The following is a 25,354-nucleotide window of genomic DNA, read 5'->3' as shown; positions in this document are numbered from 1 at the left end:
CTCACACGACAGAGACATATGATGCCTTAGGGCACTGGAAAGACTGTGGCAAAGGGAGGGAAGAGGGAATGAGTGAAAAGAACTGTTGTAAGGAAAACAAAAGAAAGGTGGAAGAAGTAGGGGTGAGAGATGGATTCTATTTCAAGGACCTACCGTTCCATCCCCACCACAGGCCAGAATTCGCAGATTTGGTACCTTCCTATACAGCTCAAGCCTGCAGAAGAAATGGAAGAAAAAGTTAGCAGCAAAGCACATCACTATCCACATCACAGAGAAAACACAGGGAAAAATGGGGGTGAAGGGACATCCCCTGGAGAAAATGTATAATCATGAGATCATACCAAGTGATCACTAGAGGACTGCCTCCAACGGCTGGATCAGAGGTGAGCAGCAAAGCTCATTTTTAAATAGCCAACCCTGGAAGGGGGTTCTAGGATGGCCAACGGTGTTATGTCCCATAATTCCTGTTACTGGGTCAGCTCGCGTTATCTCCCTCATTGGCTGTGACTTCCTTTCTTCTTTTTCTTTCCCCATCATTGTCCTTTCTCTGTTCTCAGAGAAAATCATCATCAACTGGCAATCAGCAGGCCTTAGATATCTCCCCCTTGTCTTTTATTAGCTTTTTGTGGGTTTATTCACTGTTTCAAACCTAAACTGCCCACTCGGGATCCTGGGCAAACTTCTTCAAAGAGGCGGGGAGGGATGCCTCACACTGTGACCACCCCAGTTCCTTCCGCCTCTCAACTCACTGACAGCCAAACCCATATATATGCCTCCGTCCAAAGGGGGAACAGTCCCTGATTTTTCTTTATTTTTAAATTTGGCTGCCAAAAATTAGATCATTTTCTTTTCCATGTTGCCTCTTAAGAAAACCGTGACACCATTTCTGTCTGCTAAAATATTTGCCGAAGTAAAGATGTTAATGGCTCTGTTCTAGAAAACTACATCTATTCAAATCAAATAATATTTTTTGAAAATATTTTCTGTCCTGCCATGTTCTTTATGCCAATCTATGAAGCATACACCTACAGTCTAACTAAAGTAATACAATCTTAAGAAAACTAAGCCTATGTAAGGGCAAAAGGCAGGGTACCAGATTTGCCCCTGTATATCCAAAGACAGAAGAAAAAGAAAGAAACAAAAAAAGAGAAGTCTCATGGCGCCCTCTAGTGGCAACAGTGTTCACAGATTAAGAGGATGTCAGCAGAGATTAATTTTTACATTGAAATGTTCTGTGTGCTTAAATATACATAATTTCTTGATTTCCTACAGGAATTATGTTTACCTAGAAATTACCTAAGCCAGTATTTTTTAGAGCACAAGCTTTATTTTATAACAGTCTTACAAAAAGCAAAATATCACTTAATACAATTTTGAATACATTGTAAATCTGGCATTGTAACTATCCATAGGGTCCCTATCCAGAGGGTCAAAAGCAAAGGGAAAAATACATTCATTACAGTTAACAGGTTCCTGTCGGCTGTCTGGTGTAATGAGCTGATATTTCTTTGTGTCTGATAGTTGTCTATTTAAAAAGAATGAGTATCTCTTAAGTTATAATCTTCATCAGATGACATTCAAAGCATCTTAATAGGTGGGCTTTACAAGGGAACCAGAGAGCCGTGACAATGTCTCTGCCCTTTCCCTGCACCCCAGGGGAGAAATGAGATGCACGTCACCTACATCAAGACTTTATTCTCAACAGTCTTGACAGAAACAGATCATGCTATTTCTGAGAAGCTCAGAACGGGATTGAGCGGGAATTAAAATGTCTCTCCTCTCCGATGTGAAATCCATAGGTACAATCAATTAATCAGTCAGTCTCTCAAATGGACACAGATGTGCACGCAGAACCTCTAATCCAAACACACAAATATATTCTGCAACAAACATGGCTGCAGTCTGCAGAGACACACTGCCATTTCTATGAATGGACATGTCCAAAGTTGTGCATGCATAAGCAAAAGTGACGGACCTTTCTCAGCTCCCAGGCTTGCTCCCAATCTACAGCTGCACATTCAGACACAGCCAACACACCAGAAACACTCACTGAGTTAACAGCCGAGAAGATGGGTTTTGAAGGGAATTAACACAATGAAGAAAGGGTAAGAGGGGAAACGTTAGGTAGGGTTTTAAAGGAACGACAGGATGGATGAGAAAGTAGATGAGAGACGGTTAGAAAATATTTCACAAGGGAACCAAATAACACCAGAGCAGGAAGTCCTTCTCACTTGCCTAAAATAGTACGGACCACGGAGGGTATTTCCAGACTTACGCATCTTTTGGCCCTTCCTGAGAAAGATCAAAGACTTGCCGTGGATTCAGATACCACATGAACATCTGCAGGACTTTGGTTCCCTGTAAAGAAAAAAAAAGAAAATAATGGGAAGAAATTTCCAAGTATTAGCTGCTTATTTAAAAAATAAAAATAATAAATCCTGGTAGGCAAAATAATACCCAATTCTAAACAGATGATAGCGGTGGTTAAAAACACTGTCTTGGGCCAACACCCAGACCAGACCTCAGTCTGTCCTGGGTAACTCTGGCAGGTTCCTCCATTTCATTAAGTTCAGCTCCCTCCTCCTTAATGCAGAGACAAGAAAGCCTAGCTCAATGATGTTTCCAGGATTTAAATGCAATAATGTTTGAGGGGCTCTCACAGAGTTTAGCATGAAACAAATGCTTATGCACAGTACCTGTTAGTTTCACCATCGTTCCTCACTATATGAAAATCCGTGCAGGGAACTTATTAGTCAGCCCATGTAATTTAACATTAATTTTTACTTTCGTCTGCAGATTACTATTGTCTTTGCATGATATGAAATAAGGACAGTAGGAGAGAAGTATGACTTGATGGAAAAAACTTTTAACGGAAACAAAAGCAGCACAGGCTCCCCATTATTTATAATACACATGTGTAACTTTTCCAGTTGGTGGTATCTAATCTTACTTGGACACTTTTAATTTCCATGTCCATATCTTTGTCCAAACCAAATAGTTCTCTCACTCATGAACATTTTGGGAGCATTTTAAGTCAATGTGACATTTAGAGAAACGGTTGTCATGGTAAGTACAAGACAGTTCTAAAGATCATTTCTGAAAGCGACTTGAGCAAAGAGAAAACAAAGGGTCTTTTTATTAAGCAGCACCCAATGAGCTTTAAAAATGGGTAAGGTGCGAGGGGCGAAGGAAGGGAAGTTAAGGGGAAAATGGGGGAGGGATTTGGAGGAACAAATAGGAAGGACACAGGGACGAGAACTAAGGGGGGTGGAAATGGGAGGGAGGTGGGGAGCAAGGGGCGGGGGAGGCTGGGATGGGAAAAATAGACAAAAAAACTGTACTTGAAAACTAACTAAATAAAATTTTTTTAAAAAAAAGCAGTAAGTCCTGAGTAAGAACCTATCAAATCTGACCCTCAAAATTCCTTTGCTTTAAATAAACAACATCTTATTAAAAAAAAATGGGTAACGTGCCTCATTTAGGCCATTAGCAACCACAGCAAATAGTATTTTACCAGTAGACAGAGTTTGTTGCTTCTTATTTTAGTTCCTTTCATCTCTTTTAAAATAACCCTAAATTTTATACCTACCGTGCTATATTTGAGGGGTCATCCTAGTATGGTAGAATTAGCACAATATTTGAGTTAAAAATAAATTGGGAGTTCTAACTGGGTGATCATGAGCATTTATAATCTTGTAGAAATTCAGCACATGTTTAATGAAATACGAGGGCAATGTGTACTTCTCAGGGTAATTATGATAATTAAAGGAATCAGTAATAGTTATATATCTAGCATAGTATATGGCATAAAATAGGCCTTTTCTAAATGTTAGTCTCTTTCTTTTTTTTTGCTCCTTGTTAATCTGTTCATTAAATCACACTTGAGGGTGTGAGGACTAAAGTGTAGTTTATAATTATCACAGTTATACCAGTTGTTATAGAAGCCAGTGCAGGTCTTTTGTTCCCTATTTCATCCAAACTTATCATTTAAAAGTTCTGCTTCATGCCCTGGCTGGTGTGGCTCAGTGCATTGAGTGCTGGCCTGCAAACCAAAGGGTCCTGGGTTCAATCCCCAGTCAGGACACATGCCTAGGTTGCAGGCCAGGTCTCCAGTAGGGGGTGTGAGACAGGCAACCACACATTGATGTTTCTCCCCCTCTTTCTCCCTTTCCCTCTCTCTAAAAACACATAAAATCTTTTTTAAAAGTTCTTTAATAAAATAAAAAATAAAAGTTCTGTTTCATCATGTGCTTGCTACAAATTTAGTAATAATATTCTATCCTTAACTATTATAACTAATCCTATGGTTTCACCAAAGGACGTATTTTGCTTCGTGTAAAATTTGGACATAGCTTTAGACATAATACTACCTACATACTGAGTCATTTTCTTTCTTCCCATACTGGGCCTTGGTATCAAGTCAGTTGAGGATTATCTCAAGTGATCTTTTATGTCTAGAAGTCATTTTAATGACAAACCATTGTCTTAAAAATTTCTAAATGACTTGCTAGAAAAATAATTTTTCAGCTTCATATTCCTAGAGCAATATGAACTGTTGATGCTCATTATTCCTTCCCATCTGTGGCTGTGGTCGAGCGCACCTCCCGATTTCGGCTGCTTCTGCTCTGCAGACAGTACTAGGTGTTTCACAGCTTCGAAGATACAGAAATGCAAAGCATTTTGAGGTTATTTCCTTAATCTAAAATTTCCCCAGAAGGCTTGAGCGACACCATTCTGTTTTTGCACATTTTCAGTTTGTGCTGGTTGGAACACCTAATTATCACCAGTTCTTTTGAGGGAAGGGGTATCAATTAAAGTTGGCAGTTTTGCACTGCCCACCTGTAGGAGGCGCCATTGACAGCACAACCTCTGAGAATAGCGCTTTCCACAGTTGTACAGGGATAACACATGTAGCCGTGCATCGCATTCAGTCATTCTATAATTTGTTCTTTCACAATGCTTTTTGAAATATATCTTTCTACAATATAATCATTAGCAAACAAACAAACAAAACGGTGTGTCTGAATGAAAGGATTGCATTGTTCTAAGTCAGCCCAGGTGGGTGACGTAAAAAGGTCTAACACACAGTTAAGTCAGTTCTGTGAACTCTGCCGTTACCTCCAGTATAAGCTACTTCAGGGCTTTAACAGAGACAATGTATTCACTAGAACCGAACAGTGAGACAAATACCACTTCACCAGGAAGAGTCATTTTGTTTAAACATACTCAGTCATTTATACAACTGCTATTCACTGGCAAGTCTCCGTGTGCCAAATGCAAAAGCCGCAACTCTCGTGGGAGAAGCCAGTTTTCTGTGAATGAAAAAACAGCTTACAAGTGAACCCCCTTGCACTCTGCAGAGGGCTCTCATACCTGCAGTTGTAGGTGTAACACCACACTGACCACAGAGCGTTTTAAGATATGGGGAGACTAGGTATTTGTCTGGAGAGACGAAACTGTCCGTTCCAGCCCCAGGTGTTGGGGAACAGGGTGGGAGAGAAAATAAACAACTTTTGAGAAAATAAGGTAGATTGTTCCAGAGGGAGATAAACAGGATTCAGCCGTTCACCCGCCCTGTGCAAGACGCAGTTTTATGGGAGGGAACGAAAGATGGGCGACACAGAGAGGATACTGTCCTCAACAGGAAGTTCTATGTGCTGCTCATAAAATGCAATGATTTGGGGATATTGAGAAGCCATTGGGGAGGGGTCGGCTCCAAGAGCACATGAGTTTTCCTCAAAGCACTGTGACTCGCGTGTGAGCTGAAACACTCAGATGTGTTACACAGCAAGCCTTGTCCCAGGGCTACTATCACAGGTATTATCTCAGGGTCCTTATCAAGTGCACAGGAAGAACTGCCCACATAATAGGAAATGCCTGAGGAAGATCAAAAGTAATGCGAGGAAGAGGTTAAGAAACAAGTATCTGAAACTGACTCGGAACAACCCCTAAGAAATACCTAATTAGCTTAATGAACACATATTTGGCTGCCCCTGGGTGGCCGCATGCACAGACGGAGGCTCAGGAGGAGAACGACACAATAAATGAGCTCATTAAAGACGGTAAATGCTGTGCTGGAGACGCCTGCTGAGCAGTGTGAATGGCCGAAGGAGACACTCTAAGCCCAAATTTGGGGATTAGATGAGGGCTTCCTATAGATGAGACTCGGACTTTGTCTTGGAAGATGAGTGGAAATAGAAGTTTTAGGATAAAGACAGCAAGACACGCCGTAGAAACACTACGCTCCATTCAGCCTTTGAACCATGAGGCAGGAGTGGTGGGCGACCTGAGTTGTACACCAGGCAATGTACGTTGAGGAGCATGGGCTTTATTTTGCAAAAGACAAGAGTCACTGAAATGTTTCACTTAGGGGAGCTGGACGCACATGTTGATACACTTGTCTGGCTACAGACTAAGCAGCTAGACATCCAGCTTCTAGACCTATCGTAGGGGCTGGCTGACTTAATGGGTGTTAGCCACTGCTGTGGGCTAAAGGTGTTCCTCTGAAATTCACACAGTGAAATCCTAACGGTCCAACCGATAGTATGAGGAGGCGGGGCCTTTGGCAGGTGCTTAGGGAGTGAGGGTGGAGCAATCAGAGTTCTCCCCCTGCTGCCCCGCAAGGACACTGTGAAAAGACTGCAGAGGTTCGTGAACCAGGAAGGGAGTGCTCACCAGACACGGAACTGGCTGATGCCTTGATCTTGGACTTCCCAGACTCCAGAATTAGGAAGAATAGGTTTCTGTTGTTTATCTGCCACCCAGTCTATGGTATTCTGTTGTGACAATCTGAAATGACTAAGACAGCTGCCCTGGCGTTACCACGAACGAGTACTGTGAGTTGGAAAAAGGGAGTATGCACAGTTGCCTTGTTTGGTTAGTTAAATTCCTAGTTTATCTCAACAAGATCTCGAGACTGAATTTTGATAAGCACCATCATTGACTGATTGGCCTTCTGCCCTCTTCCCAGCCTATTCTCAACCTTAGGGGACTGAAATTTTATGTAAACACAATGCTTCTTAATTTATCCCCAGATTGCAGAAATTGAGCATTGCAGAAAACATCCTCATTGAAGTGGTGTAAGTATTAAAAAACAGTTTGGGGGTTCAGATATATTTTTGGTCTCCTCATTCTCTTCACCCTGGAGGGTTGACTTGCCCTTGACTTAGGAAGAATGGCCCTGGTCTGGGGAAGCTTGTCCACAGATGTTGGTGTGAACTTGGTCAGGATGAGCCTGTCTACAGACTGAACACACACCTTCCTCCTATCACCTACAAATAAGGTCCCTGGGAGCCCTGATCCAGGGTCCTACTCACACGACATCCCAGTGCTGGGGTTTTACACTGAGCAGTTTGGAAAACAGGGTTTGGAGCCCTAAACTCTCAGGATGGACCAGCTAGCCAGAATCACTCTCGTGGTCAGAACATGCACTTAGCCCTGAACTATAATGAAAATCCAATCACTGGAAGATGAAATTCACAAGAGCAAGAGGGAGAGATGGTGTGAGGGCCTGAAGCATCGGGAGGCGTTGCAAGGGTCTCTAAGAGTCAGTTAGAAAGATGTTAGTGAGTCAGACGCATCCAAGAGAAATAGTACATTTTGCAGTTAGAGCAGAGATGAGTGTCAGAGAGGGTGCTTATTTCTGGAGCCCTTGGGTTTCCATGCACAGAGGAATTATGCTACCTCTTCTTTGCAGGAGATACCCAGAGAGGATATCGTGGTCCCCAATTCCAGTGTCTGCTCCCTCAAATAATTTAGATCCCAACAACAGCAGTGCTACCAGCCTCAAAATCTTCGCAAAAATCCAGCATATTCTCCACCTTTGGTGTTAGAAAAACAGAGACAATTATTGCGAAGTATCTGTAAACAGACGAGATTGTTTAAAAGAAAGACACAGAAGCTGTCCCTCTGCGTGGTCATCTCACTCTACTCCGGCAAAGCCTTGGAAATTTTCTGTCCACACCTAAAAATACTGTAGGGAAAAACAAAAACTGTAGGTATGTTACTTGCCAGAAGATGGAGCTATAGTCTAGTTATTTAAAGAACAGAAGACTAAACAAGTGTTTTTTAAGGTTAGAAACCTAAACTTCAAAAACAGGAGGGGGAGGACGACACAGAGAAGCAGATGAGTAGAGTAAGTCAATCGCTCAGAGGCGAGAACCGGGATTCAACAACCACAACAGCGAAGTATTTCTGTCCTGACCGCACCAGGCCCCTGCTGATCAGCATGTGGTCTCAGCAGCAGCAACAGCACCACCCAGGAGCAGACTCTTAGGGCCACCCCAGACTCCGAGTCAGAATCTGTGTTTTAACACGGTCCCCAAGCAATTCACATCCGCATGCAAGCTTAGTTCTCCATATTGGCTCCCCACGAAAATAAACTCAGAGAGCTTACACCAGCTAAGAAGTCCGACTCTCACAGCTTCTAATTCAATCAGTATGGGGTAGGTAAGACGTGGCTAATTTTTAAAAACTGCCCAGGGTGTTGTCTTGGGCAGCCAAGGTGGAGAACCCTCTGACTCCCAATCTTACAGCTGAATATATTTACCTTCACTGGCAGCATGAAGGGTTGGTTACAGCCACGGCTGAGGAAGAGGCAAACCTGAACAGAGGAGTTATTCAGCTCAGCTCTGACCACTAGTCTTCCCTACTCGCTACAGTCCAAGCCTCAAGCTGGGCCTTCCTCACTGAGGATGAAACCCTCAGTATGTGAAGCTGTAGGTCAGTTGGATTATTCTAATTGTACATAGATGTTTGGGGCTCTTTGGAGCTTTCTCAACATTTCACATTGTGCTTAGAAACAACGTTTTCCTATTTACTGGGCTTAGTAAAGAATCTTATTTTATATAGGAAGTATATAGAAATTTACACTTACATAATATACATTTTTGCTTGGTTAGCCATACTTCTGAGAATGCTAGATATTCTAGAAGTGCTATCACTAGGGCAACACATTCACAGGCCAAAATGCATGAAAGGACATCAAAGTCATCAGGTCTTTTGTCTCTAATAACTGAGCATTTTTAGAAAAAAAAATGATTATCTCCCTGTGACTTCAAGTTTGCAAACACATCTCAACCTCTTTCCACATAATTCTTTCATTTCCTTAATGCTCATCAGTAATAAAGCTATTGTTAGATAATCTGCTGTAAAATCTCGATGCTTTACTTCCCTGTATGTATTCCATTCATTCATCTGTCCATCTAGCTATTTGTCCATTGATTAGTCCATCTGTCTACTCACCAGCCAGCCATTCATCCATTACACAACCATCTACCCATCCACTTTTCAATCCATCTACCCAAATTGTGCTTAAGTTAATGTGAACAGACTTCTGACTTACATATTTTCTCAATGGGTCAAATTAATCTTCCTTAAAGATGCTTTCATCATATTATACTTTTGTTCAAAGTAAAAAATATTTAAAATAAATAAAATAAAATAAAATTTGAACAGTGGAAAACTGTTCTTTGGTCCAAATCTGAAATCCTCATCCAAGTTTTCAGACACTGGTCAAAGTTCATTCCAACCTTTATCTGACCACATTTCTAATAATATGTATGCTCCATTCCCCATACTGTCCTCAAGATAAATCATTCTCATAGTGCCACTCATTCTCTTAATATTGCTTATCATACAATTACTCACTGACTATTATCTTCCATGGACTAGACATCACAGTTTCAAAGGTGCAGCCCCTGGCACTCACTATGGGGCCTGAATCCTAGTGGTACAGACATACAGAGGGCTCTCCTGCGCCATTCACAGAGTAGCAAGGGCTATGCAAACACGGTGCCCAGGGCTATCAACTCCGAGAAACGGATCAGAAAGGTGCTCTTGAGCCTTAAAGGATAGACAGCCAGGAACTTGCCACAGAAGAGAGAAGGAAAAGGGCATCCCACTGATACAGGGTGCAGCTAGGGGGGGCTCCCAAAAAACCAGATTTGGAAAGGTGTCCAGAAGTCAAAGTGTATAGAAATATTGGAGAAACATATAAGATGTCCTCACCCCCCCCCCCAGGGGGAAGGGATGAATGGAGCCAGGCCATTGAGAGCTATTTTGCATAGCAATAGTTTTGCAGCTAACCTCTGGAGGAATGGTTATTTAACATATCTATAACCTTTAACTGGTTTCATAGATATGTTAAATAGCAGTGGCCAAGTTTGGGGCCAGAGAGAAGTTTGTGGCAGGGACTCAAGATGGAAACTAGGGGCTGCTCTCCTGAGGGAGAAGGGCTTGGACTCAGAATGTAACTAGGGTCGGCGCTCCTGAAGAAGGGAGAAAGTAGTGGACTGGGACTCAGGAGGATGTAACGAGGGGCTGCACTCCTGAGTGGGAAGGCCTGGGAGAGAGCCACACGGTTTCAGCAGAGTGAGGACCCCCTCTTGGTGAGGTGAAAGAGGGAGCCACGCGGTTTTGGCAGGGTGTGGACCCCCTCTTTCCCAGGTGAAAGGGAAGAACCACGCAGCTTTGCCAGAAGGGAGATCCCTGCAGGCAGGTGAAGAAGAAAGCCACATGCTTTTGGTAGAGTGCGGACTCCTGCAGCTTTGATAGAAGAGGCCCACGCAGCTTTGGGGTGCCCCCTTTGGCCACGGGGCCTGAAAAGCAACAGAGACTTTGACTGGAACTGGGTACAAAGGACTCTTGCCAGTGGACCATGAGAGGGTACCACAGTACTTTGGATTAACTCGAGATCCTGCACAGTGACACAGCTGACGGTGCCAGCGGTCTGCAACACAGACGTGTGCTCTTTTCCTGATTTACGGTACCCGGAGTTGGGACAGTGGGAGAAGGGAGCACTGTGTGGGTGTAGGTGTATACATAAAGGACTTTGATATTTTAGTGGTGGCATTAGGCCTGAATAGCATTAAATAAACATTTTGTTTCCTTTTCACAAATCTCTGGCTTTAAGAGATGTCTTTCCAATTGGCGGCGGACAGAAGGGCCCAGTAGATTTTAGTATTTTGGTTTTCGGGAGGGGCCCCTGTTGTATAGCAGTTTTGGGCATCCCTGGATGAGCCAAATATTATATTACCCCTCCCTCGGACCACCTCCTCTGGTTCGGTAACACCACCAGCTTTCTCTTCTCTGCATGACCAAGTGCTGTCCATCTTCTATTTCAGCTCCTCCCAGGACACCATGTCCTTAGCACTCCCAAGTCCCCGCCTGCCTCTACAATTCTGTAACCCTGGTGGGCCGATCCACTCAATTTAGAATGTGCACGGAGTTAATGTTGCCTGAATTATTCTTCCCACTTGCCCCTTTGATGTCATGAACAAAGATGTCCTCAGAAAATTCACTTCAGCCTCCTTGGGCCCTTTTGTCTCTCATGAACCAGGAAGCACCGTGAGGTCATCTCTGAAGTTGCTGTAGTGAGTCATTTACACAGAGCAGCCTGTCTTCCCTGCACTGCCCGCCCTGCAGAGGCAGGGACTGCCCACGACCTCCAGTGTGCCCTAGAACAAAAGTTCATAATGACTTCACAAGGGCATTTTCTATAATGACTGTCATAATGCAGTGTATTCGGCTTTCGTGCTCAGGGGCCAGGATCATGGAGTCGATGACATAAGCTTTGGTTCTTTCCCCAAGCACACCCCGATCCCCGTGAGGCGGTGGGGAGACCAGACCTAGAGGGAGGGTGTGCTTCGGGGCAAACTGAACCCCCTTCTCGGGACACACCTCTGCAGGCCCTCCTCCAGGAACAGTGTTAGGGTCACATCTCTAAAACAGGAAGATCATTCCACAACTCAAAAAAGCAGAACTCTGAAAACAGGTTAGCTCTTTGCTTATGAGGCATGTCTTTACCCTGCTCTCTACAATGTTCAGAGATTTTTAATTTCTTTCCATTGTAGTTTACATTCAATATTATTCTACATCAGTTTCAGATGTATACAGCATAGTGGTTATTAGAAAATCATACACTTTACCGAGTGGTCTTCCTGATATTTCAAGTACCCACCTGGCTGCATTCGTATTTACTACAAAACAGTCATAAAGGATATACATTATACACAGAGATTAAAGTCATTAATAGAGATTGTAACATGGCAAGTTCTCAGGAATTTTAAAGAAATGGAGGGGGAGTCGTTTCTTTAAATTACAGGCACCCATAAAAGAAGTTTCACTGTAATTATGACATTCTAAAAACCGCACGCTATCTTCAATAATAAGGCCATCACCTCGGACCACTGGGTCAATCTTCACTACATAACTCCCCTTCTTCTACGGGGGGATGAGACAGTCCAAATCTTTAAGCTGTTTAGTGTGAAATGTCAAGGGATCTTGCCTTAAAAGAGAAAATTGGCACTTAATGGACACAAAGTATTTCATCATCTGATCTCCCACGAAAATAACAGAAAAAGCAAAACCTGTACGAAGCCTCGGAAAGATGAGGAGACAAAGACCTCCATTCAAGAACAAACTCCGTCCTTAAAGGAGCCGTGTGTCTCTAGGGATGTCGTTACACTTAACCTCCCGAGGGCTATTTCTTTATTCCCAAATGAAAGTAGTGTTAATTGTATTCTAGGATTTGGACAAGGACCAAATGAAACCTGTACAAGCGACATTTTTGATAGTGTTGATGGTGTTCGTTGTTTGATGATCATCATGAATAATGAATCACTGTTCTTTTTCCTCTGAGGACAGGGACAGAAATAGCCAGGTCTCCATTACAAGAGAAAGGAATAAAAATAAGGTCACAAAGGGCTTCTTCAATCTAGGAGCTGAGAAACCCAGAAACATATTAATGAGAGACTGTTGAATGGCCTTTCTTGACAACCTGGAAGGAAAATGGGGGCAGCTAGGTCTCTAATGCTTGGGGTCAGGTGGTGCTCATTTAACTGGTGCCGGGGGTAGTGTGTTCGAGAAAGCACGGCAGCTTCTGAGTTAAACTCACGAGAAACAACTCACCTGGTTGCCTCCACTCTTGGGGTTCACAAACACAAGCAAGGGTTTCATGAGAGGAGAAGAGATGGGTTTTATCACAAAAGGACGACCTTTGTTTTCCTGCTGAAGGAAGAAAGTGGCACAGCTGAGACGTACATCCATGACTTGACAGGCAGCCCCAAAGCAGTAGGAGAAACCATCAGCACCACCCCCACCCTTGCAAAAAAAAAAAAAAAAAATCTTGTTTCACAGGGCTTACGCTTAAGAGGATATTCGACATAAAACTCAGAAGAAAGTATCCCAAGCTACAGTTTGCCCCTGAGAATTAAGCCATGGATTTTTGGTGTTATTCTGTATACTCTAAGCATCCTAGAAGTGTTAGCTCTCGTCTGCACCTTCACCGTCTTTGGGATAATACTTCCAAAGACAATGCAAATGCTCCGTGAGGTGGCAGGAGGCTGTATGATTAAAATCGCCCCAAAATCCAGAGTGGTCAGAGGGACGGAGAAAAGAGTGGGAGGACACTCATCCCAACAATAAGGGTGGGCCCCACCCTGATAGACAGGGGAGGCTATGGTGAGCAGGAGATATTGAAACACTTACTTCAGTTCCTTTTTTACTGGCTTTCCTTTTAAAGCTTGTTCTCTTCTTCTTCCGATTGGAGGCCTTGAGAGAGTTCTGGGAGGAAAGAAGGAGAGGCCTGAGGCCAGGGCAGAGGGCCCCGAGCCTTCCCATGCAGAGCCATGTGGGAGAGGACGGCAGCGCATGCTGTTAGACGCATGCTCATGCTTTGACACTTCCAAGCCACTGCGTATGGGTAAGCCACAGACAGAAACCAGTCGCGTGCTTCAGAGTGTGCGACTGACTCCCCACCACACCGAGAGGCAGGGAGTTAGAACCCTGGAGGCTCTCATGGACTCACATAACAACACATGGTATACCTGCCAACCCTCCCAGTAAAAATGGAAGAATCCCAAATTCTCTGAGGGGCTCCAGTGTCCCGCCCAACCAGGTCCGTCTCCCGCCCAACCAAGTTCAAGTTCAAGTTCATCTCCTGGTATGGAGATCACCTATATGGAAATGTAAAAAAGGAGGCCATTTTTTATGTTTTTCTTTTCTGTGTTTTTTTTTATTCCCCCTGTTTACTTTTTCTGGGAGAGGGGAGGTGAGGGGAGTAATGGCTGTTTTAAGTCACAATCATAAAATGACTCATCTGCAATGGAACGCTATGATCCAACCATCCTGTCAGCACTGGTGGCTGAGTTTTAAAAGGCAGAGGTAATACTTGCCCTGAAGTGACTTATAACAGGGGAGTAGCCTTGTTCTTTCTCCTTCTAAAGACCCACTGGCTGACAGAGTCTTCCCACTCCAAGTCGCCTTGAAGTTTTTTTTTCTCACAGAAGAGCCCCCGACTTGGTGAAAGACAGTGGCCCCAAATTTACTTGCCCTGCATTTCTCTTTCTAAGGATTTTTATGGACCACAACTCTGTGGCTACTTCAACTAACCATTCACTCTTCATATTGGATACAGATGCTTTGAAAAGAGCCTCTCTTAGCGGGGCCAGCCACAGTTCACTTGTTGAAGACAAGGAAAATGAGATTTAATTAGTAGAGTCAATAATTAATTCCATTGCCACCTTCCTAAAGGCAAGACATTGCTACCACATCGCAGATGTTTAACAAAGTGTTGAAAGCCTGAAATACAGAATTATTGACTGGAAACTTTATGTAAGTATATACACATGCATTGCTTGAGCAGTGAAAGAGTTTTCAAACAGCTTGAAGAAACTGAGATATCTGTTCTACTATTTAGGGTATTTCTTTTCTTAGAGCATTCAAAATAAACCTTAATCTGGAGTACATATTATTAACACATCCAAACTAGCAAAATTGAAACTCTTTAGCTTTTATTTTTCTTTCACAGGGGCCTTGAAAAAAATAAGTTGATTTGTGGCCTGTGCTCACCAAGGATGAAGGTGACTTTCTTGAAACACTATTGTCTAAAAATCTGTTGCCCGCCAAAATAAATAAGTAAAGTTAAAATTTTTTAAAATGGAAGTTTGTTCCCTTATCAGATGAAAAGAGTCTCTAGGTTCTCCAGGCCTCACCAGAAAAGAGAAATCCAGGTTATCCCTCATCCCTGGGGGTGTCCAACCTGTGGCCCGTGGGCCACATGCGGTACAGGACGGCTGTGAATTCGGCCCAACACAAAATGGTAAATTTACTTAAAATGTGATGATATTTTTTTGTGATTATGTGTCAGAATGTAGTTAATGTGTGGCCCAAGACAACTCTTCTTTTTCCAGTGTGGCCCAGAGACATGGAAGGAGGTAACAGGCCAGACTATTCTACCCCAGCAGTGAGATCTCCAACTGCCTGAACTCCTCTTTAAATGGACCTATTATCATGTTGCTCTTTGGGGAAACTTTCACCTTATTAAAGTATTTGCTGTATTTTGGCTACTTTCAGTCTGTTTAAAATGGAAGAAGAAAATAACCTGGAAGCTGTAAACATTTAATCAGCCAAATGATGCAAGAAGGATGCTGGGAACCAGCGGGCTGGCCAGGGCGGTGCCGATCCGATGCCCATGAATGGTGCTGAGTGGTTCTCTGCCATCACGGCACACTGGCCTTGCCCAGAGACCTTTGATAGAACGCTGCAATCCGGGCCCTATCAGACATTCTCATTTCACTTATTTGGACTGAAGCTCTGGCAAAGATACCTTTTAAAAGCTCCCCAGGCCATTCCGACCTGCAGCCAGAGTTCCAAACCTCTGTTTGACACAGAGGGGTGGAGTTAGGAGACATGTATAATGGGGCAAAGCAGAAGATCTGAGGGACAAGGACCCCGAGCTGTGCAACCCAACAGACTGGGTGCTAATTCAGGATGTCCCTGCCATGAAGTCTGCGTCACTAGGTCTGAGACTTGGGCCAAGTCAGTCCCACTTTTGAAATACCAGTTTCTTAATTTCAAAGTGAAGTGATAATACCTACCTCACAGAAGAGTGTGGCGTTGAAACCAGACAATGTGTGTGAAGCAGCTAGCTTGGTATCTGTCCCAGGACAAGGATTTCCAAACATGTCAGCTGCCTTGTGCACAGCTGTTGATTCCAGCACCCAACACGGATGCCTGGCATGTAGTATGCACACAAATCATTGTTGAAATGATGAATCAGTATTATTATCATTCCCAACCCTTCTGAAGTCTGTCCTGATTTCAGAAAGAATCCTTAAGGAATAAATGCCTGTCTCCTAACTTCTTTTTGGTTTTAGTTCATTTACTATCAAAAGCAAGGCAGGATGCATGCCAAGTGCTCGCTCAAATGCCCTGTGGTTCTTGGTGCTTAACGGGATTCAGTAATTAAACTCTGAGAGAAAGGTCTGATGGATGAAGCTGAGGGTGTTTCCTAAACTTGTCCAATCACGGGAATCAGAATTCTCCAGGTGATTCTGACAATCAAGCACGTCTGGGAAAGAGAAAATTAGAAAAACGCACCCAAAGAAGGAAGGCTTGAGGTCTGAAAACAGAGCAGGCAAGGTACTCAATTCTGATAGGAAACAGACACACGAAACAGCTTAAAAAAAAAACACACGTAGCAAATACAGGTGCTTTAGAGCCTCACCCAGCCAACGCATCTGAGGCCTTCTTCATTTCACAGAACAAGGGGGCAAAGGCCAAGCAGTGGTGGACTTACAGTACCTGGACGCCTCTACGTGAGCTCTGAGTAAGCTTACAGCCCTATGGACAGTCAAATAGCAAAAGATAAGCAGCATGGAATTTCACAGCACACTTAAAATGCCCGAGCTTCCTGCTGTTCCTGGGGAAACAAGAATCTGTGTTTCCGAATCTGTATCTGTGTGTCCATAGAGAACTCCTTTTAGAAGGTGGCTTACAGGGACCTGCTGGATACGAAGGTAGAGCTGGGTTGTGTTTTGCACTGGCCTGGCTAATCTACAATATCTCTTTCCCTGCCTGGGCCAATGTTGTCGTGAGAGTTAAATATAATAGGATGTTGCTGAAGAATGTAAACATTATAGCAGGAAGTTACTGGGTAGAACTGTTATTGACGTGTTCAAGAAACCTTTAAATACTTGTCCTGTGTTCTAAAACAAAGCACCCCTGTTATCAAGAACAGCTAACTCTGATACAAAGGGTCCACTTGGCAAGTTCAACACTATCAAAACTGAACCGTTGTGCCCTCGTGTGGATATTTGTATTCCTCCAATTCCAACAGCATCTGCCCCAATACATTCTGTGCCCACTCTTTTGTTAAAGTCCTAGTAAAAGATAAAGGCTTTTTCTGTTCTTAGACCAGGTATCAGGACGGTCTTATCTTGCTGCAGAAATAATCCTATCAACAAAATCTTTATCTTAGTCCGGCTCCTTCCAGCACTGTTAAGAAATGCCTATGGGTGAATCGTTCCACTGTGAATGAAACTTAACTGCCTGTAACTGTTCCTCAGGGATTTGTCCAGGTTACGGGGTCACAAAGAATCAGTCATAACAGTCTCAAGAGAAGATATCTCACTTCTTCATCCCAAATGAAGTCTTCCCCCATGATATACTGGACAAAACTCTGGCAGATAATTGGAGGGAGGAAAGTCATGGGCTCTGTCTACTGAAGAAGTTCTCACTCTGCCCTACTTTGCCGGCCACTGAGACAGAGGCTGTCCTGAGAATAGGCAGGCAGAAGAATAAAGAAAACACACTCCAAAAGTTAAGGACAGGGTCTCAGCAGCTTCTCAGGCCTATCTGGATAAAACACAGCAAGTATTACTTAAGCTTTAGAATTGACCAAAGGAAATGGCTTGGGAAATGTTGAGGGATATTATGGTCAGAGCCATGATATGTCACAAGGGTACAGCATTTTAAGATCATCCAATCATAAGGAATAAGAAAGGATTTGCGTGAAGAAAGCCCACACAAGGCTAGGAAGCCTCTGACTGCGGCATTTTCATAAGTTGACCATTGGAAATAATATAAATATCGATCAGTAGGGAGTTGGCTAAGTAAACTAATATATACATAGCATGAAATATACGTGGCAGTCTAGACATGTGTTAAATTTATATGTACTAATAAGGACTTTTCCCTAAGATTCATTTTTTTCAGTAGGAGAGGCCCTTTTTAAGGCATTATGTATAAAGTAATGCCATTTATTAAAAACACACACCTTGATATTTTCATAACTTGACTCCACAAAAATTCATGTAATGTAGGTCTTCTCTTCAGTTCCAAGTGTCAACATTAGGATTTGAGCATCTTTAACTTATTTATCCAACCAAGATATTATCCTCTACTCTTTTCAGTACAGAAGACAAACACCGACATCTATAACATCAACCATAACTTTGATTTTAAGTACATCAACAAGTTCCGTTTTCTTTGAATTCCTTAAATCCATCTCCCTTCTCATAGTTTAACCCCTAGGTCTCCCCCAAATAATGTGGTAATGACACTCAGCACATCATCCAGGCGGCCCTCACTCCCCAATCATCAGGGTTTCGCCTGACTTCCAACCTAACAGCTGCTCACGGAGGAAGGGCCCACCTGGAGCCAGGCATCCTTCCACAGAGAAGGACAGTACATGGTTTAACCCCACCTCTTTGCAACCTACTGTCCCTGACCACCATGTATGGATGACCATGTACTGATGGGTGTATGGAAAGTATTCACATAGTATACAAATTCTGAAAGTTGGAAAACTATTTTCTCTGCTGTTCTCTATCTACCTTCCGAATGCTATCATGTCCCAATGTCTCCAATGAGTTGTCTAATATTACCACTTCCACACCATTGTTGACAGGTGCCACCTGTGTGACAGAGGCCACCTGTGCCCCACACTCTCCAAGCTGTGGTTTTGATAGCATCAATGATCTGGTCCCAAACACATGAACTTTCCTTAATCCCTTTTTTTTTTTAATGTCTACAGAATTTAACATCAAGGACTACCTTATTTTCCTCCCCATTTTTTATAATGAAACTCTGTGTTGTCATAGTTCTTTCCTTGTTTTCCAGGAATTTCTTCCCCCTTACCCTCTCTGGGGGTGGACGCTTCCTCAGTCCTCTTCCCTCATTTTCCGTGAGCAAATAGGACCTGACTGTCTCCCATGGGGTGGGCCTCATGCTAATGAACACATAGTCCCACAGTGGTGTCAAATACAACAGCTACTGGAGTTCAAGGTGCACTCAGGGGCCCAGGAGACAGCAGGCCATGGCCCCTATTCTGTCTCTTTCTACCCTCTCCACCAGAAAGCTCATGTTCTTTCTACCCTCTTTCATTGTCAGTAACTTCTGCCCTGATCTCCATGTGACTATCCAATGTTTTCATCCATTGAAGTACAGCTTTGCTTGATGCCCTGTACCCGTAAAAGTCAGTGAGAAGGAAAACAAGACCTAATATTTAGTGAGTATGTGCAGTGAGCCAGGTGCTATTCTATGTACTTTATCTCTCTTGCTTTTAAGCTTATTAGTCCATGAAAACCCTATGAATTAGGTACTAGTATCAGCTACACTTTGCAGATGAGAAGCTGGAAGAGAAGTGTTTAAGCCATTTGAGACTGCACAGATGATTAAGTGCAGAGTGAGGTCATGAATCCGGGGAGTCCAGCTCATAGGCCAGAGCTCATCACTGCTCTCTGTTGCCCACAAAGCTCACCAAACATTAGCTTTTACACAGAATCTAGGCCATCGATTAAATTATGTGATGGAAGTGGGCCCATCAAATTTTTAATGATACCTGATTCAGCAAGGGCTGCTAATCCAATACAACAGTGAACAGCATGGCATAGCACTAAGAATTCGATTTCAGAATCAGAAATTCTGGGTTCAAATGCCATTTTAAACTATTTAATATCTATATAGACCGAGGAAATTTCTTTGGCTTCTCTACTCCTCCCTTTCCTCAGCTGTAAAGGAGTAACAGGATTCCTGCCTCATGGGACACTATGATCATAAAATGAGCTAGTGAATGTGAAGCACTCAAAAAGCTTCCTAACAGATAAATGTTAGCTCTTCTTACTCCTATTATGATATCATGAATCACAGAATATAATAAAAAGGTACATGATGAAAAACACCTGGACTATAGCATCCAGATCGTGCACTGTAAGTACCATCTCCCGTTAAAAGTAACCGAGTCTCCTTGGAGAAGTGGCTGATACCAGGTTCGGACAGGAAATGCCTATGATGTTGTTCCTGGAACCACCTAGAAGGGGTTCTAACTGAGCCAAGGTGGAACAATATGAACATAAGAATAATAATGATGCCAAAGGATTAAAACACATCATATACCATGGATGTACATTTGGAATTCACAATGATACTCTCCAAAGCAATTGCCATGAACTTCACCACTCTTAGTCCTGTAATAAAAGTTACCAAGGTATTAACTTACTGTCTTCTGGAAATTTACAAAGAAAGTCAACTACTTGAGCATCTGTCATATATTTGCTAGTAATAAGGAAAACATCTCTTTAAACAAAAATCATAGCTAAAAAAATGAGTTAGAAATTGGGAAATCACCCTTTGGCCACCCTGCTGAAATAACAGATTCAGGTAACAGTACTTATTAGATAACACAGTAGGTAAAGGGCTGGTGGACAACTTGATGACAGACAAGCTAGGAACTTACTCATCAACCTTCCTATCCCTAAACGTTGGCGACCTCACACGTTGCTCCCTTTGAAAGCAACATGATGGAAATACGAATTAAACTGAATCTAGTTAAGTCTAAGTATTATTTTACAAGAAATATGGGCATTAAGGGAAAACATTTTGAAACACACTAAGGATCCAATCAGCCAAAATAAAAACCCAAGAAATTTTTACAGAGAAAGTGTTCTAATTTATTTGATAAATAGCACAAGAAGTACAAGGGGGATCGTTATAAATTAACAGAGACTTAAGGTATGTCACCAAAAAAAGCAGCTGTGAACTTTGGATCTTGATTTGAAAAAATAATTGTGAAAAAAATTACATTTGAGACAATCAGAAAATATTTTAAGGAATTACTGATTTTGAGGGTTGACATAATATGTGGTTGTCTTTCTAAAATGTTATTTTTTAGAGAACCAAAATGAGGTGTTTATAGTTTCAGGGGTGTCCAACCCATGGCCTGTAGGCTGCAGGAGGACCAGGATGGCCACAATGCAGCCCATCAGAAAATAGTAAATTTACTTAAAATATTAGGAGATTTTTTTTTTGTGATTAAGTATCACCATGTATTTATTGTGTGACCCAAGACTCTTCTTCTTCCAGTGTGGCCCAGAGATGCCAAAAGGTGCAGCCCCCTGGAAATGACATGCCAACATTTGCTGTAAGTTATCCCAGCAAAAGAAAAAAGTGGGTGGTGGAGGGGGGCACATACTTCCTTTTTCAAGAAGACAGAGTCGATGAGGTGGGACCAGGAGAAAAAGGAATGTGGTTGTGACAAGGTGGCCTCAGGGACGCTTGAGGAGGCTACTGCTCTGGCTCTTGCCCGAATCGACAGTAATATATGTGGTTGTAGAGTGCTGTTCTATAACGCGGCAAGAAATTACTGGGAGGAGAAAATGTGTGCAGGGCATGTGGAGTCTTTCTGTATCATTTCTTACAACTGCCTGTGAGTCTCAAAAATATGAAATTAAGGAAAAGAAATCATGGTGTGGCAGGAGATATATGAAACAAGGGTAGAAATGTTCACATTACAGAATAAATCCATTATAACCTTCTCTCTCTCTTCACTTGCTTAAAAATTCCCATGATGAAAAGATTTTTAAGTTTAGAAACGTAAACTTACAATTTCCCTGATTTTCACAACTGGTCTATCTCTAATCTTCTAAAATCCCAGGTATGGGATTTTAGAAGATTTCTCTAAAATCTAACCTGGAAAATCCTATCCCAGGTTATCCTACACACTCTTGCTAGTAGTTTCCTTCTAAAATACAATTATTACTCTATTTCTCTTTTGCTTAAAAGGATAAAGTTCACATACAGAAAATATTCCCAGGTGTCCAGGCCTGACCAACTCCCCCACCTACCCACGTAAACCTTCCCCTGTGCTCAAGCCTTGTCTCATAGCCCAGTGAATATAATTCTGGACCCAGTACCCTTGTTCATACCATTCTCCTGCCCGCTGTCTCCTCTTTTCTCCACTGGTCTAAATCCCACCCATCTCCTTCATGAAGCCCTCCTCCCTGATCATTTGTTAAGATAACCACAAGGTCACACACCAGAGCGAGGATCACACAGCACATCATGACGCCAGTACTCTTCCTGACGCCATCGAGGTTTTTGTTGAAAACATGGTAGCTCATGGAGAGATTAGTGAATTTTAGGGGAAAAATACAAGTAAAAACGTTAAAGAGATTTTTAAAGAACACTAAATTGGAAATCAGTGAATTTCAGGCATGGTACTTGAATTTCAAACATGGTACTGAAGTTGTATATGTCACCTTGGCTTTAAAATGTAAAAGGAAAGGACTGGACTCCCCATTTTTAATGAATAGATACTGTACTTGCCTCTGGGAAAAAATTCCCAAGGGCTTCCATAAATTGTGACTTGGAAAGATTATTCCCCAATATTATTCATCAGCAGAGACTAAACTTTATAGAAAATACCCAAAGCAAAACAGAGTCCCTGATCCAATAAAAACTGAGTCAGTGAGAATAAACGGCACGATAATTTTGGAAACCACGTAAAAAAGGACTGGGTGGCCATATCATTTAAAGATATTACATTTAGTAAGACCTCCTGAGATACCTGCACCCTAGGAAGGTATAAACATCCTGTAGCATTAAAAGTCTGCCATGCAGAACTTGGAGCTAATTGTCTAAGATGAACAGCACAAAGGTAGACATGTTTCTGTCAAAGATTATGATCTAGGAGAAACGACCCAGGCTTCCCACAACTGAAGCAGAGTCCCTCTAGGACATAAAGGACCACGAGTCAAGTACAGAGAGGGTCTACTTTGCCTTCAGAGAAGAGCGTTGCTCTGTAAGCAGGCCTTGTGCATTGAGGAAGGTCGTGACCCACAGTCTGCTGTTTGGGTCGGAAGGGGCAGTGACCTCGACCAAACAAGGGAGGCTACACAGGGCGCCCCCACACCCACTCCCTGGGAGTGCCCAGGCTGGAAGAGAAGAGAGGTGTACGAGAATCAGCTGTCCACACCACGAGTGCTTAAGGAACTCAGGAGAGCACCCAAAGAGAATATCATTCGCACACGAAGTGGAAGGAAATATTCCCACTGTGGAATTTTGATTTCTTAGGAAGAGGGGGCTGGTTCCATGAGAGAGCCCAATGCAGGAAGGTGATGGGCCAACGGGATGGACTGGGGAAGCTGAGCACGGGACCACGGGGTGAACGAGCAGAGGTCGGAGAAACCCAGAATCTAGTCGGGGCAGGGAAGCAAGAAGCGGCAGTTCCTCCTCTGCACTGGCTTGGCAGCACCAGGGTCCCGGCAGTTACCTGAGGTTTCTTCACCTTAATGATCCAGGTGGGCGGGACGATGACAGCAGCGTGCGCCCCGAGGGAGCAGGGTTCCTCGATGTGATGCAGCATGAAACAGGTCACCTTATTGTGGAACTGAAGAGAAAACAGGCCAGTAAGCACTCCCGTGCAAAGGGCAATACCGCAGTGAGCAGGCGTAAGTACACATGTCCATGCTGATGCAGGCACATGCAGCACACACACACATACGGGACCCATGCTTCTCATCCACCAGCCCTGCAGCTTAGAGACCAGATTCAGAATTCATTCTATTTTACAAACTGATAACAATTGACAACAAGAAATCAGTCTATAGGACAGACCAGCTTACCACTCTTATCCTAACATAGCGTCACAAAAAAGGTACCCACATCAAAAACTCAATAAACTTGTTTTATGTTTTTAGTACCTCACTTTTACCTTTATTTTTTAACTTTTATTGAATTCGTTGGGGTAATATTAGTTAATGAAATTATATAGGTTTCAGGTGCACAAGTCTATAACACATCATCTGTATATTGTATTATGTGTTTACCACCCAAAGTCAAGTCTCCTTCCATCACCATTGATGCCCCCTTCACCCTTTCCCACCTCCCCCCACCCCCTTTTCTCTGGTCATCACCATACTGTTGTCTGTGCCAATGAGTTTTTTTAAGTAGGATATTTTCCTAAAGATGTCGGAGTCTTGGAGGTGTGCCTGAAAAGGGACCACACACTAACCCTGGCAAGCTCAGGGGAAGCCAGTGTGATGGGCTCTGCACAGTGAGACTGAGTGTAAGCACACAGGAGGGTCTGAACATAAAAACTCCTAATTAAAAGTGAGTCATGGTGGACAGGCGTGCCCTAGGCCGGTAGGTTCCGTGACAAAAGTCAGTCTTTACCCACGTGAGCCTGTCTGTGTCTTTTTGCATCTAGGACGATGTACCTTTGAGAGGTCAGAAGGCTCCCCTTCTCCAGGCCCCTGGGGGCACACCCTGCCACAAAGACCACAGAGCCCCTCACTGCTGTCTTATTGCCCCTGTACCATGTCTGTGTGCTGTGAATGTTCCTTATTAACCACCCTGCACCACTCAATGTCAGAGAAGCACGTGGCTCCTTCCCTATTTTTGCCTTTTTATCCAGCTTCGAAGATTTCCCTGCTTTGCTTTCTCCCGCCCCCTTAATATACCACCCATGGATTGCACATAACCCTCCTTTCGCCTTCTCCTTTGAGTCTGGTGCAGCGGTCCCCAACCTTTTTGTCACCAGGGACCAGTTTTGTGGAAGATTTGGGGGTGGGGAGCGGGCAGGAAAAAGAGGTCAGACACGTGGCCTGGTTCCTGACAGGCTGCTGACCCCTGTTCCATTGTATAAAACAAGCTGTAGAATTGCCATTCTCTGGAGCATTTTCTCCATCCGTTGAGATTTCGCTTCCTGGCAACTATGATCCGTTTGGCTCAGATAAACTCATAAAAATCCTCTACAGGTTTGAGTGTTTCTTACATGGACAGAGGGCTCTGCCCATCCTGACTGTGCACATAACTTTGTTTCACTTGACTTGCGCTGGTCAGACTCGGTTAATTAGGAATAATGTTGAGGAGGAAAGGAAGATGAGCAGAAAGGCAGTGCCTGCCCACTGCCTCTCCCTTTTCTACACATAGATGCAAATCCTTCCCAGGGAGTCTGCCCATTTAAGGGGCCCAGGAGAGAGGCAAGACGTCTCTCCTGGGCTGCTGTGAGTCCAGGAGGTAACAAAGAACAAAGAGATCACTTCTGCTGCATTTGTGAAGGCCACTAAAAACTATAATGGTCCTATTACACTTGGCACGGCTCAAGTGCTTTTTGTTTTTGAAAGGAAAGAAGGAAGGAAATGCAGACTAATGATTATAACAATACCTCAGTATCAGGGGCTTAACACTATTGGGAAATGGGCTGGGAGACCTCAGGCCAATCACGTTTTCAATCGGCTTCTGTGCGGCTTTTGTGCAGCAGCAGAAGTGAGAACGAGGGATGGTAATGTCT

The 25,354-nt window shown here is 43.3% G+C and overlaps 1 protein-coding gene across 1 annotated transcript in view; it reads right to left on the bottom strand.

Moving 5' to 3' along the window:
- Positions 1-25,354, bottom strand: part of DGKI (diacylglycerol kinase iota) — a 309,526-nt gene that overhangs the window by 178,869 nt on the left and 105,303 nt on the right. The window contains exons 8-12 of the mRNA XM_053657112.1: positions 23,333-23,449; positions 13,489-13,563; positions 12,910-13,008; positions 2,276-2,358; positions 154-214 (exon numbers count right to left, since the gene is read on the bottom strand). Of these exons, the coding sequence (XP_053513087.1) occupies positions 154-214; positions 2,276-2,358; positions 12,910-13,008; positions 13,489-13,563; positions 23,333-23,449 (435 nt within the window). The remainder of the gene's footprint in view (positions 1-153; positions 215-2,275; positions 2,359-12,909; positions 13,009-13,488; positions 13,564-23,332; positions 23,450-25,354) is intronic.

This window comes from Artibeus jamaicensis, unplaced genomic scaffold, assembly GCF_021234435.1.
Source record: "Artibeus jamaicensis isolate MK-2021 breed Jamaican fruit bat unplaced genomic scaffold, CSHL_Jam_final scaffold_3307, whole genome shotgun sequence".
Classification (NCBI taxonomy): Eukaryota; Metazoa; Chordata; class Mammalia; order Chiroptera; family Phyllostomidae; genus Artibeus; species Artibeus jamaicensis.
The sequence above is the reverse complement of the archived record's forward strand: the minus strand, read 5'-3'. Positions and strand labels throughout refer to the sequence as shown.